The following is a 27918-nucleotide window of genomic DNA, read 5'->3' on the forward strand; positions in this document are numbered from 1 at the left end:
AGTACGTCGCATGTACTAGAAAGGAGAAGAGGCGAATCATACGGCGGTGATTATCGCAAATTGGAATGACAGTTCGCTGGTGTTGAATAAACGCGCGCGCGCGCGCGCGTTTATTTTACGCTCCCGTATCTCGGGCCTGTCATCAGTCTCGGTCCGATACGAGAAGCGATAGCTAGTTAACGCAGATAGATAGATCAGTGTAAGTGTTTTCTTCCTTTTTTTTTCGCGACGAGATATCATGAATAACGAAGAGTTGAAGACGATCGAGTTGCGCGAGCTGCAGCCGATACTTAGCCGCACGTTCGGCGATCAGCTGATCGTGGTCCGTTATACCACCAAGAACCTGTTGCAGCCAGGCGAGAATTACGGGAGTACCATATTCGACGTTCACGCTGTCATTAAGCGTAATGACGAAGCGGAGGAGGAGGATCTTTACTTGGTGGCGAAGATGCCGCCGCCGACGCAATTTCAACGAAAGATCTTTGACAGTCCGTATTCGTTCAGAAAGGAGATCTTCATGTACGAAGTCATCCTGCCCCATTACAATAAGTTGGAGCGTGACTCCGGTTTGAAGGAGGACGAACTATTCAACATACTGCCTAAATACTATCAATCCCGATTGTCGCTGGATCCGAACGTCGACTTCGACGATAATGCCGTTATTCTAATGGAGAATTTGAAAAAACGCGGCTATTACATCTGCGATAGAACTAAAGGTAATGTTAAATCTCTTTTATATTCGAGACACATAAGCCCAGAGCCAGATGTTTTGAATTTTTAAATAAAAAATCATTTTTCAGATTTCTCATCTTAAAATTCAAAAGAACTTTAAAACCTTTTGTAAAAATATTTTTGACAAATAATTTTAATCAGAGTAAGTAGTGTTTCGCTTATAGATTTTCGGTCACAAAAAACAATGCCGCTGTCTAAATTGCTCTATCACGTCAGGTTTTAAAATTATTTTGGGTGATGATTTTGACTGAGAGAAATCAGCGATTTTCCATTTTTAAATTCAAAATAACTTTAAAACCTGATGTGATGGAACAATTTGATTTGCGGCATTGTTTTTTGTAGTCGAAAATCTATAAGAAACACTGCCTACTCTGATTACAGTTATTTGAAACATTTTTTTATCGAGCTGTGTAATCAATATATCAGTTATTAGTAATTTCTTACGGCTTAAGATTTACTATACTTTTTATAGATCCGCGTATAGAACAACTAAATTTTGATTTTGATAAAACTTCACACACAGGGGAGGGGGTGGGGTTAGATAAATTCAGAAATTTTCGATTGCGGCCCAAAAAAGATTCTAAGAGGTGAAAACACCTCTCATATGTAGTGAAATTACGATTATCTTATAATTAGGCATCTCTAGACAGGGACGTAGATAATGGTTCAATTTTCTTTTCGTTTATATTTTTTATATTTTTAAATTTTTGTACACATACTTTTTATTTTTATATTTGTTTTAATATTGTTGAGAATTAATATATTTTATATTTTTTTTCTTAATAATATATTTTGTAAAAAAATATAGTCTTTGCAAAGATTTTTATAATATCCTTGTAATCGATAATTGTTGGCTACTCCTTTCTTGATTTTAATAGAATTGCTAAATCCTATATCTGATTAAACGATTGGCATTGAGCTGGATAAGAGTCAATTTTTACATGTCTGGACACTTTAAAAATTATTAGCGTCTATTAAAATTTTGCGCCCTATGCTGGAGTGTCCATTATGTAATACTGCCTATAATAATAACGATGGCGCTCATATGTAGAGCGACTTTTTACTTTTCTTCATATATCTTGAGAATTATTCGAGATATCAAAAAATGTTTTATGTAAAAGTTTCATGGTAAAAACATCTCTATTTAACCATATTAATAGAATTTTGAAAAAATTATTTTTGGAAAAAAATTTTAAAAAATCTTTGAAAAAAATTATTCTTAAAAAATTTTATTAATATGGTTAAATGGAGGTGCTCTTACCATGGCACTTTTGTATAAAACATTTTTTGATATCTAAAATAATTTTTAGAGATATATCAAGAAAGTCGCTCTATGATGGATGAAAATTGTTCGGAAATTTTCGGACAGTGATTGAAAATTTCTAAATTCATCTATTTACTCCCCTCTCCTCTCCCTCCATATATGTGTAAAGTTTCATCAAAATCAGAATTTTCGAGTTTGCAAGATTGCCTTGTAAGTTGTGCAAGATTTTGATTATTGTCATATTATCACGGAAAATATTATATTTCTAATCGAGAATGCTTTGATCATTAAAATTAAAAAAAAAATTGCGCAGACAAATTACAAGTTTTACACAATGCAATTATAAAAATATAGCATAAATTATTTACGAGTTTTTTCTAAATCGCATTTGACTTAACACTTCGTTAATGTAAATTTTTAATTATCCTATCATTCGTTAATCATAGCAATTGCAATATATTTAATTAATATTCAATTATAATATAATATTTTAATCATGTTATGATTTTTATTAATTTTATCGAATGATTTGTAACTCTTTTCTGTTAATCTTAAATAATATGTGTGTGTACTTAATATTATATTTGATTATTTAGAGATATTTGTGATAAAACACGTAATAGAGTTTATATCATTCTATGCACAGTACAATATCTATATTTTTTGTTATAAGCATGATTTATGATCTTATAATAAAAACGCGATTTAATCCTTGACTCTATTTTTCTTCGTGTTTTTACGCTTATTTCTCTTGGCGTAATTCACGGGGAATAAAGCGTTATTAATTACCTTCTTATAAAGTCAGCCGTGAAAGTGTTTCATATAAGATTACTAACATTATGTCATTTATAATTGTCATTGTTAATTTAAGATTAGATTATTATATCTGATTACTAAGATAACATATCAACTATATGATTGTCATCGTTTATTTAAAATTATATTTGTTATACTTGAGATGATCAAAAGCTGAAAATATGCTTAATCATTTAATGACATTCATTTGCCTTTTGTTTTCGCAACCCAGGATGTGACTTCGAGCACGCGAGAATCGCTATACGGGCGATGGCAAGATTTCACGCTCTAGGAATGGCCGTCAAGTACAAGCAACCGGAGTACTTTGAGGTGCTGAAGGAACATAGCAAGTGCATAAAATTGGAAACCGAGGATTTCGCACACATGCAAAGTGACATACTGAAGAGGATAGCGGAGGATCCGGAGATAGCCGTTCACGTCGATCGATGCAACGCGGCGATGACCAACTCGTTTAAATACGGTTTGTGGGACGCCCTGCCCGACGAGCCCTGGTCCACCATCATCCACTCGGACTTCTGGGTGAACAACATCATGTTCCATCGTGACGAGAACGGCCGAGTGGACAACGTCAAGTTCGTTGACTTTCAGAATTATTTGTTTTTCAATCCGCTGCGCGAGATGGTCTTCTACCTGTTCTCCAGCACGAATGTGAGCGACGATCGCATCGAGCAGCTGATGGATCTCTATCACGAGACATTCGTGGCCGTCCTGACCCAAATGGGTTGCGACACCGAGTCGTTCACGAGAGAGAAGTTTGACGCCAAGCTAGCGAGCGACGCCAAGTTCGAGTTTATGCATTTGATCTTCATGCTCAAGATACTCACGTTGAATGTGCAAGAGGATGAGTTCAGCACAAAGGATATGAGGAATTTTATGAGGACCTATCAAGGCAACGAAGCATTCGTCCAACGGCAGCGCAAAATTATATCGTATTTTGTTCAGCGCGATTGGATTTAATACAATTGGCTCCCTAAATGTTAAATTATATACATATATATTATTATATACACATAATTATATATTATATACACATAATTATTTATCACGCACGGTAACGTAATGCGATTGATTACGTTATCATACATGTTCTTTGACTCTTTCTATGTATTATGATAGTGATAAGGAGATGACATAAATTTTACAGAGAAATAGAGATATATGATGTAACAAGTTTGAGATATATAAAATATATTTTTATATAAAAACTCTTGCTCGCATTTTTTATAAATACTTGAATAAAATTAATCTAACTTATTCTAGGATCGATTTATCACCTTCTCTTTGTTTTGGGAATTTTCCTGTTTCTATTTCTGTTTTTCACATTTGTCACTTCGTAGAAATTGCTTCCTATCTTCTTCCTCTTACTCGCGCGTTCTATAGCCCTTTGCTGTTTACTTGTTAATTTGTCCATCGCTTTTTTCGCGAAGGACACTGACGAGATAGTGAATGCGCCGCTGCTTGAATGAACCTTGGAAGTAGTTTCACTATCGCTGGAATTATATTCATTGTCTATAAAGTCCAACGCGTTCTGTTTCAGATTATCCTCTTCTTCGATCGCATCCTCATCATTATCTTCGAGAATGTTATCAACGTTCAAAAAACTTTCCTGATCGTTATTAAATAGTAAATTAGCTGTATCTTTCATTTCTGAATTTTCCGATTCCGGCTCGCTTTCTACATTACTATCATCTTCTTCAATATTTTCATCTAAAGTATCGGGCTCCAAATCCTTTCTGATGTCATCGCCCGAATAATGTAACGCAACACGTATTTTTTTAAAATCTTGCGTGACTGTCAATTCATTCTGTGTATTCATTGCTTCCGAAGATAAGCTATCACTCTTTTGTGCCGTTTCATCGATGACATTTGGCGCACTATCTCGCGCGACAATTGTTTTTGTATTAGTCGTATGTTCCAATGGTTCTTCAAAACCTATTGGAGGAATATAAAATGGCAGTTTACCGCGTTGCCAATCATTTAATACCATACGGGCGACGATGGCTATGTCGGGTTCTCCCTTCTTCAAAAGCTTGCCACTTCGATGAGCTAATTTTTCCAAAAAATCGACATGATCTTCCCACTTATCTATTTTATACGTTTTACGTATGTATTCAGGTTTCACTCGTTCTAGAACGGAGGCGATGTAATCTTCTGGGTTCTGAACAAGTTCCACTCTCACGACGCCTTTCAACACCTTCTCTGTATCGGTTTCCGTCGACGGATAGACGACGCCAGGACAATCTATCAGATAGATACGACGCATAAGAGTTATATACTGCCATACCTTTGTCTCACCGGCTATAGGTGCTACTTTGCAGACCTTCTTGGAACGCAAAGTATTTATAATAGAACTCTTTCCTGTATTAGGATATCCTATGAAACCCACGCTGATCTGCTTTTTATCAACATGCAATTTTGAAAACTGCCTCAACAGATTTATCAGAGAGCCTTTGCCAAAGGGATGTGTCAAGGAAGCATGAAAGGCAACCGTTGGATATTCCTTGCTCAGAATTGCTACCCATCTTTGCGTAACCCACGTTGGTACTAGATCTACTTTATTTAATATAAATATCAGATGTTTGTAAGGTTTCTCGGTCTTTAAAAATTTCTCCACAGGAGGAGACCTGGTACCCATCGGATCCCTCGCGTCCAATACTTGCAGAATAACATCCGAGGAATCAATGACTTTGTACAACTCATTCCATATCCTCTTACTTTGTCCTGCTCCCATGATCCATTCTCTCTGCGCATCTTTTACACCAGTATCCTCGCGAATTAGATCATAATCTTTGGTATCCTTCTCCTTGTTGTAAGTATCTTCTTTTTCTTCGACCGATTTTTTCAATTCATCATAAGATGTTATCATTAAATTGGGTCTCTTTCTTACCTTTTTTGGACCAAAAACACTTTCAAAACTTTCCGTATCTAACAAGTGTACTCTTGCATTTGCTGCTTTTTGCTGAAGTAAAGTTATAGGCAATTGAGTCGGTTTCAAGACGACCTTATAGGGATCCTTTATAGCAGTTCCCAATTCATTTTGGAATTTTTGTAGAGCATTTTGCGAGATAACTCTTGAATTACCGAACCATCCCCGAGATGGTTCCACGCGTGACATAGTTCCAGAAGTGTTCCAGCCTTGAAAGGGCGCAGGGCTAATGATCTTTCCAGAACGATTGCGTTTTGGTTTCTGATTACGATACATCTGTAATCTTTTAATAGTCGCTTTTGTTCGTACTTTAGCAACTCCTTTCAATCCTTCCGTTGGACGTTCAGGATTCATGCTATGCCCCGAACGATTAAAGCCCTGCTTACGCGGGGCTTTAGTAGTGCCATGGGATTTAGCCATTGTACCTGTATAAAACAAATATTATTCAATATATAAAATATAGCAATAATGTCAAACTCTATATATAAAAATATACATTAATGACTAGGTTCGGGGAGCACGCTCATAGCGCTAAAAGCGTGTTCCCCGAACCCAGCCAATGAGTGCGTTCAAGGAGCATGCTTTTAGAGCTATGAACATGCTCTGTTCTAATTCAACTTTAAGTAAATAACAAAGATAGAACGATATTTTTAGCGCGTAATCGTGCTTCTCGAACGTAATCAATATATGTGTATATATATATATATATATATGTATATATACATACATACATACATATATATATATATTTATATATATATATATATATATATATATATATATATATATATTATACATATTAGTGTATATATTAATGTTAAATATATAAAACAGAAGATATAATGGTAAAATTTTTTTCACTCATTTCTTTCAAAACTGTAAAATCTTTTATATACACACACACAGTTTAAAGGATTTAATTTTAAATATCAAATTTTGAACTTTTGTAAAAATTAATGTTATGTTTGACAAAAATATTTTTTAATATTTTGGCAAGTATACATAAATAATACCTTTTAAGATAGAATTTCAATTATAAAATGCAACGTACATACGACTCAGGTTAGAGACAGTTAGGGTTAGATTTACGCGATGTGCACGTGCACCTTCTCGCTTATGTAAAGTCCTGCCAATTTTAAAAACTATATTTTAACTAGTAATTAAGTACCGCTTTTATCCCTGCAAAATACCTATGGAATATAGAACTGTTACGTCTCAGCGACGCTCTTTCTCTCTCTATACCTCAGTTAGTGAGAAAAAGATTGCTCTCTACTTTTATAGGGCAACCTGCTTTCACCGGCTGTACCCCAGGGACGCCGAGAGCTAGGACTAAGTGGATCTAGGGGAATGATGTAGGCACGGACTAGTTGGTTACTAGGTAAGTTTCACTAGGTATTTTAGGGATATGGACGCAACTAGGTATATGTAATTCGAAGGTTAATCAGGTTTAAAGAATAGAATTTTAATATTATAATAAAAGAAATATATCGATTATGTATCTAAATATCTAATATATTCATCTATGTTCAAATGATTTTCAGTTAATTGATATTTTAATTGGGAGCTTAGATCACGAGAAGGAATTGTTAAATTATGTTGATAACTTTCCTTAACATGTGTTATATTTTGATATAATTGGTTTAGTAATATAAATTCTGGCGTATACGTAAACAGGCCAGTAGGGTCACTTATTAGATAGAGACCGTTATTAGTTAAGTCGATTTTATTACGAAGTTTTATTCGTGAATGTTTTTGAATGTCTTTATGAAATCTATGAGAGAATTTCAAGCGATTTGTAAGGGCTAGAATGAAAAAAACTCTTTTACAAGGTATTATACGAGGTTTTGATTTATTAGTAGAATGTTTAAACTGATATATATATATATATATATATATATATATATATATATATATATATATATTAATTAGAAACAGTACAAGAGTTAGGGAATTAAGATTCGGAAAGGAATATTATAATAGAAATTAAGAGTAATTAATAAATTGTGGACACTAAATAATAGAGAGTTAGTTAGAGCGAATTAATTTATTATGAGAATTGTCTAAAAAATAAAGTTTTTTATTTAATATCAATACTTGATTATATTATGACTCTAAATTTCTGATAGAAAGAGAAGGTTTAGAAAAGTGTCGAATGTCGCTAGGGGCACCGTAATAAGCGCTCGGCAACGATGGAATCTTAGGGAGAATAGGTAATGTCGCCAGGGCACCGTAATCAGCGCTCGGCAACTAGGTTCAAAGATTGGGTTGTGTTCAGGAAATTAGATAATAAATTTGATTCCAATTTAATCTCCTGTTGTCATTTCTTGTGGGAGGTTTCTAAATCGATAGGAAACGCCGCCAGGGCACCTTGATCAGCGCTCGGCAACTAGGTTTAAGGGTTATATCAAGAATTGAAAAAGAAAGGAGAAGGTTGCCAGGGCACCATAAGCGCTCGGCAACGAGGTTTAAGGATTATATTCAAAATTTAAGAAGAAAGGAGAGAATCGCCAGAGGCACCATAAGCGCCCGGCAATGATGGATTTTCGGGAAAAAGAGCAAAATGTTGCAAGATTAAGTCAGGTTTAAATGATAACAGTAGTGTATATTTTGCATGGAATTTATAAATCTTACTTAGTATTGATATTATGGGGGTGTTTTAAATAATAGTAGGATAATAGATTAAAGTTGACTGGAAACTGTCAGCCACTTGCTAATGCTTGACAGGGGATTTCTTATTATTTAGAGGATGAAAAGGTAATTGAATGATATTAGAGGTTGTCAGTCAATTCAAATAAAGTTTCTAATATTTATGGAAAGACGGGGGTTTATAGTAATTGTAAGTACTTATCGTGATGTGGCAGGAAAATCCTTCCTTCTGCTCAAGTTCTGGTCGTACTCTGTTAAGCTCTTCTCTCGTCCTTTAAGACCTCGGTCGTAGATGAGGTAGGCCTGATAAAAGTACACAGACGTATGTACAAAGTTTTTTATTATTTCCTTAGTTTTACACAACTTAACACTGAATCGACAATAATAACAATTAATATGTTAATCGAAATTGTATAGCGAATAGTACGCGAACAATGACCAGGTGCAGAGCGGATGAATGATTCGAAAATGAGTTCGTGAATGAATGAATGAACGAATAATACGGAGCGAATACTTGTACGAAATAGTAATGAAATAGTAATGAATAATGTTGACTAAGAATGAATGCTTGAAGACTTTTCAATTGAATGACTCGAATGCTTGAATGTAAGAATTGAATGACTCAAATGCTTGAAGACCTTTTAATTGAATGCTCCGAATGCTTGAATGTAAGAATGAATGATTTGAATGCTTGAAGACCTTTTAATTGAATGCCCTGAGGTTCGAAATCGCCGGCTTATGTACTGTCGAAACAAAGGGTTTTCGGGCCGTGTGCATATCACGCGTTGCGTTCTGGAATGTTCTTAGGATGATTCAGTGGAGGACTTCCGAGAAGAAAGATTTTTAACAACAATTCTTCTGAGAATTGTCGATCGATATGTTTATCTGCCTATTAAGTTTCGGCGCTCGTGGTCGTAGCCGTCGCGAGTCCGTTCGACTTATCGCTCGCAATCAGGTTTCACTGATATGAGGCCTCTTATGCTCATTCTTTTCAGCTTAATTAATATTTTATAATATAAAATTCTTAATAATATGGTTAATATTTATGCTTATTAATTTATGCTTATTAATCATTTGTTCTATTTATTTCAGTTCTGATAATAAGTTGGCAATTTATATAAAGTTATGGCATTCTATAGTTTAGAAAATAGATATTTTAGATAACTTATATGTATTATATGTAATGTATATAATTTATGATTCCATACAATATAAGCCTCTTAAATTTATATTTATAGTCGCTTGATCGATACTACAATAAAGCATATTAATTTTATTAAGATCATTTCTTTATGGAAGCATTCGCACATTATATAATAACCTGTTTTAATTAATATAATTTTAATTATTTATAAAGTTAAATTGTATTAAATATAGTATTGAAAGTTTTGTATGTGATGTTTTGGATAAAATAATTATAAATATTTTCAACAAATTATTATTATATACGTTTTATGATTCCATAAAGTACGGCGTATTTACTCCTCAATTTAAGAGTGAGTTATTTTTATATATATTTGTCTGTGTGATTAAATATTAAAATCTTAAAAGCTAAGTATTAGTATTGATATTATCGAGTGTGAAATTCGCTCGCAAGTCCGTTCTTAAATCTTAAATCAGCAGATTAGTTCTAGAAAGTCACTGCTGTACAGCTAGCTCTAAATAATGCTTTCTGATTCGTCGATCTAAGGAATTCTCAATTCCTTGCGCCATCGATTATTATTATTAAAAGGATTAAAATATATTCGGGTTATAGGCTAAATAACCATATGGAACTAGAATGATAAGCGATTAATGAAATTAGTTAACAATTAAAATAAAAGCAAATGGATTACATAATTATTCCATAGGTATTTTGCAGGGATAAAAGCGGTACCTAATTACTAACTAAAATATAGTTTTTAAAATTGGCAGGACGTTACATCTCCCCCCTTATTTAAGAACAAATTACGATGTTTTTGTAGTGATTTGTTCGAGATCCTTCAATCGATCTTTTAGATTTTTATAAGCATGATTTTCAGAATCATCTATCGCAATGGTTGCTGATTCGATGTTGACTCCAGCATTTTTGCTCCGACTCCTAATGAGAAGGTTCCATCTTGAAACATTCTTCGACATAAGGAGTATCCAGTCTCGTGGATATAGTCCGCTCTTCCATTGTGGATTGCCGAGACGTGCGAATGCATTCCGCAGTGGTAGATTGTCCTTGAGATTTTAACCTTGCATTGGATAACCTCTGCATGGTTGTAATCGGAAAGTTGTAAAAGTTGGACGTATGTTTCGCTGGTATTGGGTTTTCGATAATTTAGGTTGCATTCACCAACATCGAGCAGCGATACCGAAGTAATGTTAAGGTGTTGGCCGCCGCAATCAAACCCGATAAGTGCGCAGAGTGGGCTTATAAAAATGAATATTGCGAAGTGTCTTAACATTTCTGCAATTATACAAATATACATATATATATATATATATATATATATATATATATATATAACAATATATATACATATAACAATATATATATATATATATATATATATATATATATATATATATATGTATATATATATGACTTCCTATTTTACTTACTTAATGTCTATATGTCTATATTAAATTTCTTTTTTTTTTTCTTTTTTTTTGTCATTACTCGTAAATAGCTACATAATGCATTTCTTGAGAGTTAGGATATATAAGAGTACATTTTAATATATACATATATGTGTTACAAGTAATTATATTAATAATTATATTATCGATGCGTTAATTGAAAGGAAAAGTATATATAAATGTCTTAGAATCTTAAAGCAGTATTATTATAATAGAATTTTTTTTATAAGATAATGTATCTTTCTATAAAATTTAAAATTAATATAATATTGATAATACAAAATATATGTACATAATATATAGGAATATATTGTATAGACCCCTTTTATATATTTTTTTTTTTCGTATGTGATTCCTATATGGTATTACCGAGTTATATGTATTTAACTGTATCATCATAGAAGGCGAAAAAATTGTTAGCAGTTAGTTATTCTAGTCATTCTTAGTGTATCGTATTCTTGTTTACTATTTCAAGTGGCCAGACATGGGATATCTATTGGGTACGATCAGTGGAACGGCGGAACGCCGCTAAGAAATTTTCGTCAGTACGTCAGCGGACATAGCACGACATCAACGCATCTGCTTATTAGGACTATAGAAAAAATGGAAGGCTTTCTCGTTGTTATATTGGACAGAATGGTTCGTGTAATGTGTCCTACAGAAGTAAGTAATAATTTGAGGTAATATGTATACATATAGTGTATATAATATATCTGCATGTATGTGTGTGCGTATATATGAGTGTCAATTTACATGTACATACGTCCTCAATTTATTATACGTATATTTATTATATATATAATTTTACATTTTCCAGTTCTTCAGTAATGTAGAAATAAAGGGATTTATCAATATAGAGAACCGCTAATGGGTGAGGGCGGTGCGTCACGAGGCGCGAAAATTTGGAGGATCTTTGGCGCGATACAAAAGAAGCGAGGGAGGTGGAGGAGTGTAACGGCGTAGACTTCGACGTCTTTGACCTAACAAAATTGTTCGGCATGGAGCCTTACGAAATTGTGGAGGTGGAGGAGCCATGGGATCTCTAGGAATAATTTCTTTATTTTGATAATAATATGTCTATTTTTGAGTGTGTTTTTCTTTATTAATTTATAGTTGAATTCAGAAATTGCTGGTTTCTGTTTCATATCAAGTGAGGACTTCGTAATGATAGAAAAAGACATCCCCTTTGATTTATTTTATTATTCCTTCTTCATGCATGTATATTGTATTTTATAAAATGATAAAAATAATTAATACGTATTTCCTATAATTTCAATATTTTCCTTAAGGTAAAAATGTTACTCTATAAAAAATATGTTTATGAGAAAATTAATAAGACCAACAGATCACACCGGAAATAAGTTGGCGCTGAAAGTTTATATTTTTTAATAAATAACAGACGATGAATGAACTAAATGAACTTTTAAATAAATTAAATAAACTCCTAAATGAACTACATTTTGCTCTCGTTAAAGAGAATTCCTGGTGAGAACCATTATTAACCATCAAATATATTTCGCTGTAATCTGACAGTTTAGTTAATTGATCTAAACAAGTAGATTATTCGGGCGCTCTTAAATAATGTCAGATCTATATATTGAGTTGTGACCTAAAGTCGGACCAAATGAAAATAATTTTTTCTAAGTAACACGATTTCGTAAGCAAGACGATCTACTTAAACAATTCTCAGTCTTAACTCTAAGCACAATGCTAATAATGTTAACCGCAGTGATTTTGATTCTTTTATTCATAATCATCATATTACGGTAGAAGACAAAATATCCACCAAATTATCCAAATAAATTATCAGATAAATTATTCTTACATCCCTTTTGCTCTACAGAAAGCACTGTCGATGTGCTGTTATATTGCGTTTTTTTATTTTATTGGAATCATGTTTTAATAGATTATAATATATTTTTTCTATACAGACTTAAATGTCTAATTATAAATGAAATGCTTATATCCGTAAATATTCTTAGTTATTTGATTTTTCGTATATAATACAAAATTTTATTTTCTCTCTTTAATCATAAAATAGAATTTGAGATTCAGATGAAGAGTTTTTATCTTATTTAAGTGATAAAGATAACAATAAGCCGCATACATTTTAATTATTTATTTAATGATATGATTGCCAACATTTATATATGCGCGTGTTAATGGCAACGTTATAATGAATTAATGTTCTGGATTGCTTCCACCTTAGATTAGATCGAAGAAATTCCTTAAAAGTTCCTTAAACGTTTAAAGAAAATTTAAACAGAAACATTTAAATAGAAGACAACTTTAGACTAATACTATAAAATGGGGCAAATTAAAATAGCCGGAAAAAAAAAATTAATAAGACCAAAAGATCACATCGGAAATAAGTTGGCGCTGGAAATTTATATTTTTAAATAAATAACAGACGATGAATGAACTAAATGAACTTCTAAATGAATTAAATAAACTCCTAAATGAACTACATTTTGCTCTCGTTAAAGAGAATTCCTGGTGAAAACCATTATTAACCATCAAATATATTTCGCTGTAATCCGACAGTTTACTCAATTGATCTAAACAAGTAGATTATTCGGGCGCTCTTAAATAATGTCAGATCTATATATTGAGTTGTGACCTAAAGTCGGACCAAATAAAAATAATTTTTTCTGAGTAACACGATTTCGTAAGCAAGACGATCTACTTAAACAATTCTCAGTCTTAACTAAGCACAATGCTAATAATGTTAACCGCAGTGATTTTGATTCTTTTATTCATAATCATCATATTACGGTAGAAGACAAAATATCCACCAAATTATCCAAATAAATTATCAGATAAATTATTCTTACATCCCTTTTGCTCTACAGAAAGAACTGTCGATGTGCTGTTATATTGCGTTTTTTTATTTTATTGGAATCATGTTTTAATAGATTATAATATATTTTTTCTATACAGACTTAAATGTCTAATTATAAATGAAATGCTTATATCCGTAAATATTCTTAGTTATTTGATTTTTCGTATATAATACAAAATTTTATTTTCTCTCTTTAATCATAAAATAGAATTTGAGATTCAGGTGAAGAGTTTTTATTTTATTTAAGTGATAAAAACAACAATAAGCCGCATACATTTTAATTATTTATTTAATGATATGATTGCCAACATTTATATATGCGCGTGTTAATGGCAACGTTAAAATAAAACAATAAATTAATGATAACATATTATCACTAAAAAGGAGATTGAATGTATTGCAAAACAATAAATGTAAGTTTCTTTAAGTTATCGAAAATAATATATATAAATAGTATTATTATATAATATATAATATTATTATATAATAATATAAAAAAGTAAGTAATATTATTAAATAATAACAGGGTTGGGAACATTACTCTATAAAAATAATGCATTACTGTCACTGTTATTTTTTGTAAAAAGTAACTCGTTATCGTTATTCGTTACTGATTTTAAAAAATAACGCGTTACCGTTACTTAGAAAGAACGATTTGTTATTTTTTTATGTTTTTTTTTGTAATGTTAAAGTAAGCTATTATAGATTATATAATTATTTAATAATCAATAATTAATATAATTATTTAAATTTTTTAATAATCAATATTTAAAAAAATATTTAATATTCAATATTAAATTATTTAATAATCAAAATTAAATATAAAAATAAAATTGCTCTAAAACGAACAATATGTCACTTATGAGGTTAAAAGGAAATGTTTAATAAGTAACACAAGAATTTTGTGTAAATTACAATAAAATATGTTAGCATCGCGTTAGTTTTTCCATCAGAATAGTTATTAATACAGAGTGTGCTAGAATTTATGATACAACTAAGGACTATACAACTATGTATTCTCTTCGAGAAACCTAAAACAACAAAGACAAGATAATCATAATCCGCATACAGTAATATTGTAAATTAAAAAAAATTACTTTTGTGTTGATAATGAACTTCATTTATGATTTTTATTTTCCACTTATCAGCTCAGAAGAGTCATGGAGCGTTCGAGAAAATTGGTCCGCACTCATCAAAGACACTGATCCATATAGTCTTCACACTGGAGACTTTTCCAGAAGTTATAATCTTATAATCCGCAAAGAGAAATATATTTGGCGTTATTAGTAATATTTATATATAAGGCGAATAAAAAAATATGTGATGGATTCTGAATAATAGTCTCAGTAATAAGAGCAGTCGGCTGAGAAACGAAAGATTTGAATTCGATTTCTGATTCAGCGATTTTGCCCTTTGATATTTTTAGCGCCTTTGTCTCTCTAAGCGAATAAAAAGAGATTATTATAAATCTCGAAAGAGATTTGAGATTAATTTACACTTGATATATAAGATCAAGTAAATTTTCATAACCTGTGCATATAGAGAGTATGCATTGTGTCATAATAAGTGAGCATACTGCATATTTCTCAAACTTTAATAACTATAAAAATATAAAATATAATTTTCGTAAAATTATAAAAAATGTATTAGAATTTTTATATAAATATAAATAAATTTTATAAATATATTGATATATTTATATAATGTTTAAGTCATTTATAAATATTAACAACGTTTATATATTTTTTATGTAAATTATTCGTAAAAAATTAAAATTGTAAGAGTACTGTAAAAGTTATGGAACTTAGAATTTTATATAAAAATAGTTTTATATATATATTTTATTTTCTTACAATTTCATCTTTTATTATTTAAATGTTATATATATATATATATATATATATATATATATATATATATATATATATGAATACGAATGAATACATATGAATATATATGTCAATATACAGAGTATCCAGATTTATATGGAAAAATTAAAAAAAAAATAGTATAAACATATTTAATTTTTTTCAATCTAAACTACAATTCACCTTAGAAGTTAATGAAAATAGTCTTAATTTTTTAAATAAAAGAATAATTGAGACATAATGTAAACAATGCAAGTAATATATATTTATTTATTTATTATTTATATATTATTATACTTATTATAAAAATTTGAAAATTTAGAGATGTATAACCAAACAAAATTACAACAGATGCCACATTCGAGATTGCCAAAAAAAGTATTACAATGGCAATCGGGAGAAAAACAAAAAAAGATTCATAATAGAATGGTAGCAGACCGCTTATGAGCAAGCTATGAGTAAGAGGAAAACTAACTGCTAGAGATTGGAGGGCCAAACAAGATGAAAATTAAGCGTCGAACAACGTCAGAAAACGTTTTAAACCGGCTTATATATATATATATATATATATATATATATATATATATATTATATATAAAATGCATATATATTCGTGTTATTATTTAAAGTGCATTAATACATTATTTATATTTTGCGCACGTACAGTATGGAATTAGATGAAAATGTATTATTTTTATGCAAAACTTTTTCAAGTTTAATAAAAATATTTGATAACACATTTTACTGTATGTACTGTAAAATGCAAAATGCTTTTTTAAAACTGTTCGAGAATCGACCGCGACGCGATCGCCCGAATCTTTTAGATGTGAACGCTCAAAGATGAGTGAGAAGCGACATATAACGTGAATCCGCTGATTCGCTGGAGGATAAGGAATTTGAAATGAATACTCAGAGTTGGGTAAGTTAATTTTTTTTTAACTAAGTTAAGTTTAAAGTTAGTGGCTAAAAAATTAACTTGTTTCCCTTTATTTCGTGACTATTTGCCCTTAAAATCTGAAACTATTTTTTTTTAATTCTTTGTATAAAAAAAAAGAAAAAAATCAATCAAATCAAATCAAAAGTTAAGAAAAAACTTCATTACTTTTGAATACACAATTTGCAATAAGTCTATTATCGCTTCTCAAACGTGTCGAGTGGAGGCTCTTGAAGAATAGATACTTTGTGGGGATCAACTATCGTGCCAGCGAATGTACTTCTAAGATTAATCTAACACGCTCTTGAATATCACTTTCTAATCGCTCATTAAATTCGTATTGGTTTACTTTCTCTTCAATCGAGACTCGATTCATTTCGCAGATCGCATGTAGAAATTTTGAGTGCCTCGCATGGGAGGATCCTTGACAACCCAATATTGTCTTATATAATATTTTTATATAATATTGCGTTGTAATTTGCAAGATTGTAATATTACCGAAATGTAATTAAAATGTTCTGTGCTGTATAAGGATACTTCCAACTCTGTAACATCGATAACATTAGAGATATCCTTTTCCAGCCCAACATTCCGTCCGCTTCGTCTAAGCGATAAAATTAATATTCATAGTCCGTTCTTATATTTAAGATCGTATTAAGTGTGCTTTTGAATTTTTTTAAAATTTTATTCAATCAACGAAATGGCCGCATAGCATCTTACTTGAGATAATTTTAAATATAAGAACGGATTATGAATACCGACTTAAAAATATTGTAGCGGAATACCGACCATCGTAAGGTAATAATGGAGGCAGATCAAAGCTTTATAACATGCTGAAACAGCTAGCGTACTTAAACTAAAAACTAAGTATAGATAAAACTGACACATATACAAGATGAATTAGATACTTACAAATTTATAAATGAACAAGACCAATGTACTTATAACGTAAATTAGAAATAAATACAAGGTAACCGAGATTCATATAGATAATCTATGCCGCTGTATAACCTATATCGCTAGCAAGGATTTCCCTCAATTCTTCTCAATTGGCAGTTTGATTTACGCTTAAGCCGATCTTGATTTACCACGGCTGATGTAGAAGACGATTTATCTGACTATGATTCTGCGGCATCGGTATTGATACGCAAAAAAGAATCGAAGATGATATCTCGAGCGATCAACCTGGACCAATACTGCTTGAAAAGGCATGCACAAACTAGTTGTACGTAATTCGCTAATGTTTTGATGGCGACATTGAGTCTACCAAATGAATTTTTTATGATCTTGTATTTCTTCTTGATCGTTTGACTGAAGATCTCGTGCACCTTGTCGAGAAGTTAGAGGAGAAACTCTTAGGCTTCGTGCTGCAAGTTACTGTGATACTGTCGACGATACTTGTCGACGACACTTTTGAATGGGTATCTTTAGATTGACAGATGGGCTTGAGCAGTAGGATCAGCTGTGATTTCGCTCCTGGTGCCGTACTTCTTCAAATTGAATTGAATTTGTGATGTTGTAACAGATCGATCTTGTATTAATCGAAAAATACTCGGCAAGAAGCACTTCAAACAACGTGTTCATAAGGCACGTATTGCCGTGATTATGTAGGCCTATGATATCCGGCATCCTAATATCACGCGCGCTCGACTCAATATCGTCGCCGCGCTGATGATGGATTGATCACGGCGGCGGCTTCATGAACCTGAATGCCTACATTTGACATGTGGCGTACCATCTTGTTGATAAACTTCCTTCAGAAAGGCCGACAAAATACTTTCTTGCCAGGCCCTTCCCGGATTTTGAAATCTGCTGATTACTACTGACGTGCAATCTTCCTGATGTGTTCTGTTGTTATTGCTGCTAAGTGCGAATCACAATCAAGACACGGCGTCGATGCCGTAACGTAGGTGACGATGGTAAATCGAAAATTCTGTACTTCCAAATCAGGATTCGCCCGCTATCTTCTAAAGATGTGTGTCATCTGGATGGATCTTGCGAAACATTTTCATGGCATAGTGTACCATAATAAGTCTTCTCGGTTGCCTTCTTCTAATAGGGCACTGGCTCTATATAACTTAGATATTTGCATAGTTTTGCTTGAGCAACGACTCTTATTCAAGGCAACCGAGGTCCGTGCTCAGAATCATCTGCAATGCACCTTTCGTGGCGGGTTTTGAGACCGCCGGTGGGTTCTCCTTCCGAGAAAGGTAACACTCCTCCGCAAACAATTATTTGCAGCTCTTTTGGGGTGAGTATCCCCTCGTCAGACAATTCCTCCAGAGTCCAAAACCGCTGTTGAAGATCGCGCTGCATCGTTACAGATAGTGATAGACGACAACATTGGTAGATGGAGGAGTTTCAGCGAATGCTACCTACTCAAAGACAATTGAATGAGCGATTGGTTCATCGGACTGTCCATGCCTGACGCCTTCAAGCAGCATTCCATGAATGCCCGAATTGTCAGCGATGTCAATGAAGTTTTAAGTTTTACCACATATAAGAGCGAGTGATGCTTCTCTTGACAATGACGACTGATTCGTCGAAGAACAGGCTACAACTATGTGACTTTGATCCAGACAATTGACACAGGCTTTTCTTCCAAAGTTGATCGCTACGTTGCTCCGCTGAAGTTTCAAACCTTGAATACACGCACATGTGGTGTCGCTTCTTACATAGCGGGCACTGGATTTCCTTCTTGTCTGCTTCTGCCGATGTTTCAAGGGAGAAGATCCCACTCTTGTTCTCACTCTGCTTTGATTCGGTCGAGTGAGAAGCCGGCAAGGAAGAGCTCGCAGCGTCTAATGCGCAGGCATATCTAAAGAGGATGTCCTTGAGCTCATCGAACATTGGAAATTCTTGGCTTGATTGTTGCGAAGATTCCCACAGCAACCAGTTGATGAATCCAGTTTCTTCATTAGAATATGCACAAACCAGTTGTAATAATGTGTCACCAAGCAACCCAACTGAACAAACGCATTTCCTAATTGATGCTGATCAGATAATTAATTTAAGTAGCGAAGAACTTCAACTGAGGGACTTGATAGTAGCATCCATGTGCGTAGCTAGCAAAACTCTCCTTTTGTTGTACCAGGAAATGAGCTCTTCCCAATACGCATCCATTCGGAGAACAGGATTTATATAAAAGCTTACAATGTTTAAGCATCAGATCTCCAACGAGAAAGAGGCCCCCAAATAACTATCCACATCTAGCAAACCGACATTTACAAGAATCATAATATTAAATTAGATGTATGTATTATTCTAAATAGTTCTAATCAGATAGGTTATCCACATCTTTTTTCGTAAGAATTCTCTTGTTGGACATGACTGCTGAATTAATAAACTCATCAAGAAAAAGGACAACCTATCTGGCCACAACTATTCAGAATACGAGCTTTACATGTGATTTATTAGGTCTAATTTATAGATAATTATTCCTACATTCATAATTTAATTCGATACAAATCGATGTCAGTGACTGTCATTGAACTTTATACATATGGAAAGCCGTGCTATTCAAGAGGCGGAACGACAAATTGCATGATTTTTCTCTTTCTGTTATAGGCCTTCTATGTTAATAGAATCACCGTCAAAAATCTATGGTGGTAGTTATGTCAATTATATATACGTACATCAGTACAAAAGTCTAAGAAGAAAAGAGGCTTATATGAAAAAGCGCAGTCCAATATGTATATAGTTCAGTGGTGAATGTAAATTTAGGATTAATAAACTGACGGAAAAAAGCCTTAAATTTATCTATTATATATTATCTACTTATCTAAATTGTAAATTATCGTTTTATTGCGATCCTTACAAACAATAACTATTTTTCTGCCAATACTTATTGTTAGAGTAAGATATTTTGTTAGAGTAAAGATATTTTTCCTACGCTCTATCTCTACGACATTTCGATTATTAAATATTATTTGGATTGAAAACGCATAAAAAATTAAACAATCAAATCGCAGGCTCAAGTAATTAGCATTACGAAGCGTTTCATGATACATCAATCAATTTAATAAATAATTAATTTACAATTTAAAGTTATTTTTATTATGTTAATATTTCACGTACGTATATGATATAATACGTAAAATATATAATACGGGGCAATAAATTATCTATAACATAGTATTTATCTTTGGTGATATATTGCGCTCTATTGTTTACATATTACGGTCTTGTTATTACTCACACGATGAAACTACAGTAACGTAATAGTGCGAGATACTCCGTCAATTTCCTTTTCTAAACGCGATTGCGACAAGTGTATCGGGAAATAATTTAATATAATTAAGCCGACAAAAATAAATTTTTATCAAGTATATCAATTCGCATGGCCGATAAAAAAAATTTTTGTCAAGTATATCAATTCGCATGGCCGATAAAAAAAATTTTTGTCAAATATTTCGCATGTTCCAATAGTGGTTCCAATAATGGTTCTTCAAAAGCTATTAGCGGAATATAAAATGACAATTTATTGCGTTGCCAATCATTTAGCACCGGCGACGATGGTTGTTCCCCTTTCTCTTTTCTTTAAAAGTTTACCGCATCAATAAACCAATTTTTTAAATAAATGTGATCTTTCCACTTATCTATTTTATATGTTTTACTTATGTAGATTCAGATTTTACTCTTTTTAGAACGGTGAAATATATCTTAAATAATACTGTAATTATACGGCGATGATAGATCTTAAAGTACGTAAATCGCATGATGTATATACATTTAATCAAGAAGTAGTAACAAAAATCAAAATTATAAGAGGCAAAGATCACGATTGAAATATTGATCGAGGAAATATAATTGATTGTACATTTGGTCGATTGATCAGATGCTTCTACATAATTTTCTTGCAGCGAGAGCGATACCCAAAATAATTCTTGATAAACAATAATCGCATCAATTACCTAATTAAAAACAGATAGTGATTGTTTCAAGGATCAAATATTTTGAATTTAAAGAATGTATACATTTAATCAAGAATTGTAGTAACAAAAGTCAAAATTATAAATTATTGTTTTATTGCAATCTCTCTCTTCTCCCCTCCCCCTCTCTCTTTCTATAAGCAATAATTATGTCTTTAAAAATACTTAAAGTTTCATACATATTTATAATATAGTCTTATGTTTAATTTTTAAATGTCACCAGTAGATAAATTAATAGACAAGTGTTTATACTAAACTGGCAATTTATTGATTAATTGTTCTATCACAACGTTTCGACCATATGGTTTTGGTCCTTATTAAGTGAATTAAAATATTATAAATAATGATAGTCACGTTACAAATGAAATAAATGGAATTATGTACCTACGTTACAGTTAAAAAATAGAAAGACAAAAATCGAAATGTCAAACTGACATTGTGTCAACCATGTGTCAACTATGTTTGGAATACTGAGAACGACTAAACGACCTTTATTAATTTATCGTATATGTTGTTTATAATATATATTTTTTATCTGAAGCTTTATTGTTCGCTTTTCTGACGCGCAATCTAAATCCTACTATTTAATCGAGGCCATTGCATTGAAAAAGTTGATTTCATATTTTACTTTCTTCTCCAATTACTTTATAATTATTTTAAGGAAACATTGCTAAAAATGTCTGAACACAAATGCAAATATCTGAGAAGTCAAGAAAGGAAATTGAAAGACAAAAAGAAATAGAGGTATTAATATTTTAAACGGTAAAAAATAATTAAGAATAGTTTTTATATGATTATTTTCTTCAATAAAAGAATCTTTGATAAGATTGTTTCGTTAAGATCAGCGATATCGTAGGACGAGTATCATTATCGGAACTAGTTAATTCATCTTTCGCGATGTGTACATAAAGCTACGCTTTACAAGGGAAAAGCTTTATTCGCTTTTTCGCACCACATTGTCGTAGGTTTTGCTATATACAAAGATATAAATGATAAGATAAACGCGAAGATAACACACTTATTTATAATGAAGAAGTACTTGAACACGCTTTCGCGAAAGATATATTATATTTCTAATTATAAGTTGAGAGAACATTTCCGGGTCTGCTCTTATTATATTCACTACAACACCACTTGGCCTTTCTTCTTTCTGTCTCCCGAGCGCGAGTTCATTTTTAGAAGAGTGTAAGTAATAAGAGAAGACCCGATGAAAGGAAAACAATCGGTTTTTTTAACTTTTTTGAAACTTTATGCGCGGCAAATCGACTGCATTTTTCTTAAACTGTAACGCAAAGAACTGATCTTAGATCTATTTGCTCCTCCTAGCTGCGCTCTCTTAGACTTTCTATGATTCGAGATAAAACGAATGTATATTTAGGCATTCAAGATGATAAATCTTCCAGGAAATGGCTATGAAAAAAAAGAAAATAACAAGATAAATAAAAGTAAAAGTCACATTATACAATCTTGATTCTTTCTTCCATCTTTTGAAAGCTAATCGATAATTTATATTATATTAATTTAGGAGTAGATAAAATCCAAATAAATTGTAATAAATTGGAATGTGTTTTAAATTTTTAGGATTTTTAGAATTTGCTTTCTTCTTTTTAGATAAAAACGGAAGATTGTTCTCAAGTGTAGTTAGAAAGGACTTTACTAGATAGAAAACCTCTTAAAAAGTCAACAACCAACCAATTCTTTACGCGTAACCGCTTCTAATATACCTATTAAATAACCGCTACTATTATAATATTACCACTAGTTGTAAGGAAAACTAGATCGAGAAAACTTTATAACTTACAACCGGTCACATCATATCAAGTCCGTCACTCAAAAAATTCAACTGCAAGTCAGCTTCTTATAAATCTCTCCCTCTTCTATTCTTCCGTACTTATTTCTCAGTCCTTAGAGTCAAATGACTTTGAGAAGGCAATCCAGGAGTTCTGTGATGAGCTTTCGGATCTCAAAGATCTCTCTTCCTACCAAGACTGATACCACAATTTAAAAAATCCATCATCAGGCCATAAGATGCTAAACTTTTCCACACTATCATTCACATGTTTGATTTGTATTATTTTTCAATTGAACATTTTACATTCTAACCAGTCGAAAACTAAACATTAAAAATAGAACCTTGCTCTTTATTACTCTGATTTAAACCTTGCAATCGATCAAGCATTAGATTATATAATAAAATAAATTAAATAAAGAATTCTAGACAACAATATTCTGCACAAATGCTTGATGCTGCCATTTAAAGGCATTTTAACTCTTCGCTATCGAAGAAGTTTACTAGAAATATAAATAGTAAACAGAGGCAGCAATTTGACCTTTTGTTATCCATTATATGTATTCAGTATTAATCTGAAAGTCAAAGAAAGTTGGTGGAACTGACGGTAGAAATATCTTAAATGTAACGGTAAGTGATTATAAGTATTTATAAGACAAGCTACTGTATATTGTTTTATATGATTTATATGTTTATTTAATTATTTTATACTCTAAAAAGTTTTAATTTTCTAGATTTTTTCAAGATCTAAAGATATATTTTTTAGGACTAAGACCAGGACAATCGAGACGTATGCAACAAAATTAATCACAACACCTAATAATATCGAAACTACGCTATTTCGACTTTGAATGAAGAGATATGAGCACGAAGAAAAACTCGAAAAGTGCGGCAATAAGTATGGCAGTAAGAAAGAAAATTTATATTTTTGCAATTTTTGACTTAATTAAAATATATCTGTGAACAGTGCCTTTTCCTGGAGCGTTGATTCGAGAGCTTTCCGATAAGGTAAACTCAGTTGTTGAATTTGAATTATCAAACAGATATTGTTTTAAAATTTATTCAGACAAGATAGAAGAATTTTTTCAAGATAAAGATGATAAAGTCGATCGACATTAAGTGTATTAAAAACAAAGAAGAATATCTCAGATATATATACATAATAGATGTGTATATAAAGCATATATTTTTGGAAGACCTTCAATTTTGAAGGCTCCATAATTTATAACAAAATATAAATTCAGATTTTGGCAATAACAAAGAAAATAAGATTATTACATTAACTTTATATTTTAAAATTTATTCGAACAAAGTAACAAATTTTTTTAAGCTCAATATAATAGTAATTTGTAAAAAATTTTTATATCCATTCTACGAAGATGATGACTGCCATAAGATTTTAGTGGGTAAAAATCCCACATAACCCAGAGTTGGCGACCTAGACTAAAAATTTCAGTGAAACAGAATTAGAAATTCTATTCAAAGATAAACAAAGCATTACAATCAACCGATCAATAAAAATTGACAACATAATAGAAGTTAAACAGTCAAATTTAGATAAATAGATTTAAAGATTTATATTCCCACTAAATGAATTTGCTCTTACACTTTTCTCGTAATTAAAATAGTAAGTATTAAAAACAGGGAATGATATAGGATCTCAATAGATATACACATAAATGTGTATATAACAACATATTTTTTGGAAGAGCCTTCAATTTTAAAGGCTCCATAATTTTAAACAAAACATAAATTTTGGATTTTGACAATACAAAAGAAAATCATATTTTTATAATTTTCGATTTAATTAAAATATATTTGTGGACAGTTGCTTTCTCTGGAGTGTTGATTCGAGAGCTTTCCGATAAAATTCAGGTATTGAATTTGAATTATCAAACAGACATTGTATTTTAAAATTTATTCAAATACGGTAGAAGAATTTTTTCAAGATGAAGATGATAAAGTCGGTCGACATTAAGTGTATTAAAAACAAAAAAGGATATCTCAGTAGATATAGACTTAATAGATGTGTATTGTATATCAAACACATATTTTTTGGAAAAATTTCAATTTTGAAAGCTCCATAATTTTAAACAAAATAAATTCAGATTTTGGCAATAACTATACTATTATATTATATTACTATTTATTACAATTTTTATACTAACTTTATATTTTAAAATTTATTCGGCCACGGATCACTATCAGTGAGAAGAATTCAAATAACAATTATATTGTTAAATATTATCAATGAGTATTATTAAATATTATTAATATTTTTAATGTTATTTAATTTTTTTTAGAAATGTTATTTTTATAGAAAAAAGAGAATATATAATATTAAATAATAATATTTTGTTTAATATATTATATTATGTTATTAATTATATTATTATTATAATATATTATATTATTAATTAATTTATAATTGTTGTGTAATTTATTATGTAACTTATTAAAAAATGAATAATTGTATTTATATTTAATTAGTTAATAATTAATAAAAATTATAATATAATTAATAAATTAATAAATAGTTGATGATGATGATCATATTTAGATTATATTTAGATTTTATAATTATTAAATTATTTTCCATAATAAAAAACGCGCGCATAGCGCTGGCCTGTATTGTTCTTCTAGCAATAAAAAAAAAGTTCAAAGATAAAAATTAATAGCTATTAGAATATTAATCATTATTGAAAGCGGATTATATGATTGCGAGTATATTAAAAACTTATAGTACAAAAGTAAGAGATCAGTTGCGGAGAAACAAACAAATGTCTTGATATCGATACGAAAAATTGCTATATAAATAAACATAACAAAAAAAATTCTATTAAACAATTTGAAATGGAAAAAAAAATCAAGGATATATAAATTCTATTGCTACAAATTATTCTACGGAAATATGCTAGAACATTAATATATTATTTCCATTATGATCACGATATATGATTAGTTTACAAGTTTGATTTATTTTAAAGTCGTTATCGTAAAAAATGTGTTATAAGAACAGATTATTTTTTTTAAATTGCAATGCTAATCTACTTTTTTCAAAATAATTTAAATGAAAAGAGAAATCAGAAAAATGTATAGACCAGCAATAAAAAAGTAAAACATTTTGTTCGGATTCTCTTAAACAATGTTTCGTCATTGTTCTTCAAGAGAGTTCTTCATTAAACATTTTGATTTTATTTGAAATATAATACTTAATAAGATCCTGTAAGAAAAAGATTAGCACACACAATATAACAAAAAAAAAAAAAAAATTCAGTAAGCGGCACGTAAGAAAAGCATTCGATAATATTTTTAATAATTTCATAAGATTGAAAAAGAATTAATAATTATTATTATTATAGAGAATTTTCAATAATTAAAAGAACAAGTAAATAAATTATTTAATCGGCCAAAGTTTAATAATTATTACAATAAATCAATATCACTCTATTAATTTAGCATTTAATATTAAAAAGAAAAATTGTTCAGAGAGACGTATCAATAATACAGAGAGTTAAATAAACAAAGGAAATTTAAATAAATAATTTAATAATAATAATATTTATAATAATATTTAGTACCAAGTTAAATTATAATAATTGTGCACGCTTAGAAATAACATCGCAGAAATAATAACAGAGATATTCAAGTACACAAGCATTAAAAGTCGAAAATACACAAAAAATATCAACATCAGATTTCAAAAGTGTGAAATCAATAAATCTTCAAATCAACATTTGCGAATCTCGATTTCTTCGTCTCGTTTAAAATAAATATATTATAAATCTTATTATATATTTTATTCATATACTTATAATAATTTGTATTATAAATTTTATTATATACATATTTTCTTCGTATACTTATAATAATCTGTATTATAAATTTTATTATATATTTCATTCATATATTTATAATAATTTAAATGTTATCATAAATTGTTATTTATATAGAACAGAGCTAAAATCGATAGACAAGACGCGCGCGGAACGGCGCAAAAGTGGTTTAAACAATCCAGAGCCTTAGATGCGTGGATCACCATGCATCACCTTGCAAGGGTGACCATGCGCAAGATTGCACTCACTTGTGTCTTCATGAAAAAATAATTGATTGTTACTTACGTCTCACTCCAATGTCCAAGTCTCACAGGAGATCCTCACAGCTCGAAGGACTAAAAATGTTCTCGCCTCGATCACGAAATAAAAGTCTGGTGGAGGCTCCGAGAAGATGGATACTTCGTGAGGCTTGATCATCGAGGAATCCCGCGAATGCACTTCTGAGATTAGCGCGTTCTCGAATCACTTTCTAATCGTGTACTGAATTCGAAGCGATTTCTTCTCCCTACGATCGATGAGACTCGACTCGTCGCAGGCCGCGCGAAGGAATTTCTCGTGTGCCTCCCGTGGGGGGGACCTCTGATATCCTAATATTGAATATCCTAATAATGAATAAGGTATCGCGCAAAAAATTGTTTGCGCGAATTTCGAAGCTTCTAGAAGCTTTCAACTCAGTAACGTCGATAATACCTGAGAAGCCCGTTTACAGCCCAGCAAATTTATAATT

The 27918-nt window shown here is 31.1% G+C and overlaps 2 protein-coding genes across 6 annotated transcripts; one reads left to right on the plus strand and one right to left on the minus strand.

Annotated features, from left to right (window-relative positions):
- On the plus strand, positions 1-4020 carry LOC126852884 (uncharacterized). The gene is made up of 2 exons (XM_050598165.1): positions 1-716; positions 3024-4020. The coding sequence occupies exons 1-2, from the start codon at positions 239-241 to the stop codon at positions 3767-3769; spliced, it is 1224 nt and encodes a 407-aa protein (XP_050454122.1). The 5' UTR covers positions 1-238; the 3' UTR covers positions 3770-4020.
- On the minus strand, positions 3984-27774 carry LOC126852880 (uncharacterized). Of its 5 annotated transcripts, XM_050598154.1 has the most exons (3): positions 27477-27774; positions 8583-8687; positions 3984-6163 (listed from the first exon to the last, which is right to left on the minus strand). In XM_050598154.1, exon 3 carries the CDS (start codon positions 6156-6158, stop codon positions 4083-4085), a length of 2076 nt encoding a protein of 691 aa, XP_050454111.1. In that variant the 5' UTR covers positions 6159-6163; positions 8583-8687; positions 27477-27774; the 3' UTR covers positions 3984-4082. The 5 variants fall into 5 exon arrangements, with proteins under 5 accessions (XP_050454111.1, XP_050454113.1, XP_050454115.1 ...); XM_050598156.1 differs by lacking the exon at positions 8583-8687; XM_050598158.1 differs by lacking the exons at positions 8583-8687; positions 27477-27774 and adding an exon at positions 6929-7505.
- Between the last annotated feature and the right edge of the window lie 144 nt (positions 27775-27918).

This window comes from Cataglyphis hispanica, chromosome 11 (genome assembly GCF_021464435.1).
Source record: "Cataglyphis hispanica isolate Lineage 1 chromosome 11, ULB_Chis1_1.0, whole genome shotgun sequence".
In the NCBI taxonomy this organism is placed as follows: domain Eukaryota; kingdom Metazoa; phylum Arthropoda; class Insecta; order Hymenoptera; family Formicidae; genus Cataglyphis; species Cataglyphis hispanica.

Bases quoted from the DNA above. Each gene is read 5' to 3' on its own strand.
- LOC126852884 (XM_050598165.1), top strand. From the start codon at position 239: ATGAATAACGAAGAGTTGAAGACGATCGAGTTGCGCGAGCTGCAGCCG. The intron at 717-3,023 runs GTAATGTTAAAT...TTCGCAACCCAG, and splicing joins CATCTGCGATAGAACTAAAG to GATGTGACTTCGAGCACGCG.
- LOC126852880 (XM_050598156.1), bottom strand. From the start codon at position 6,158: ATGGCTAAATCCCATGGCACTACTAAAGCCCCGCGTAAGCAGGGCTTT.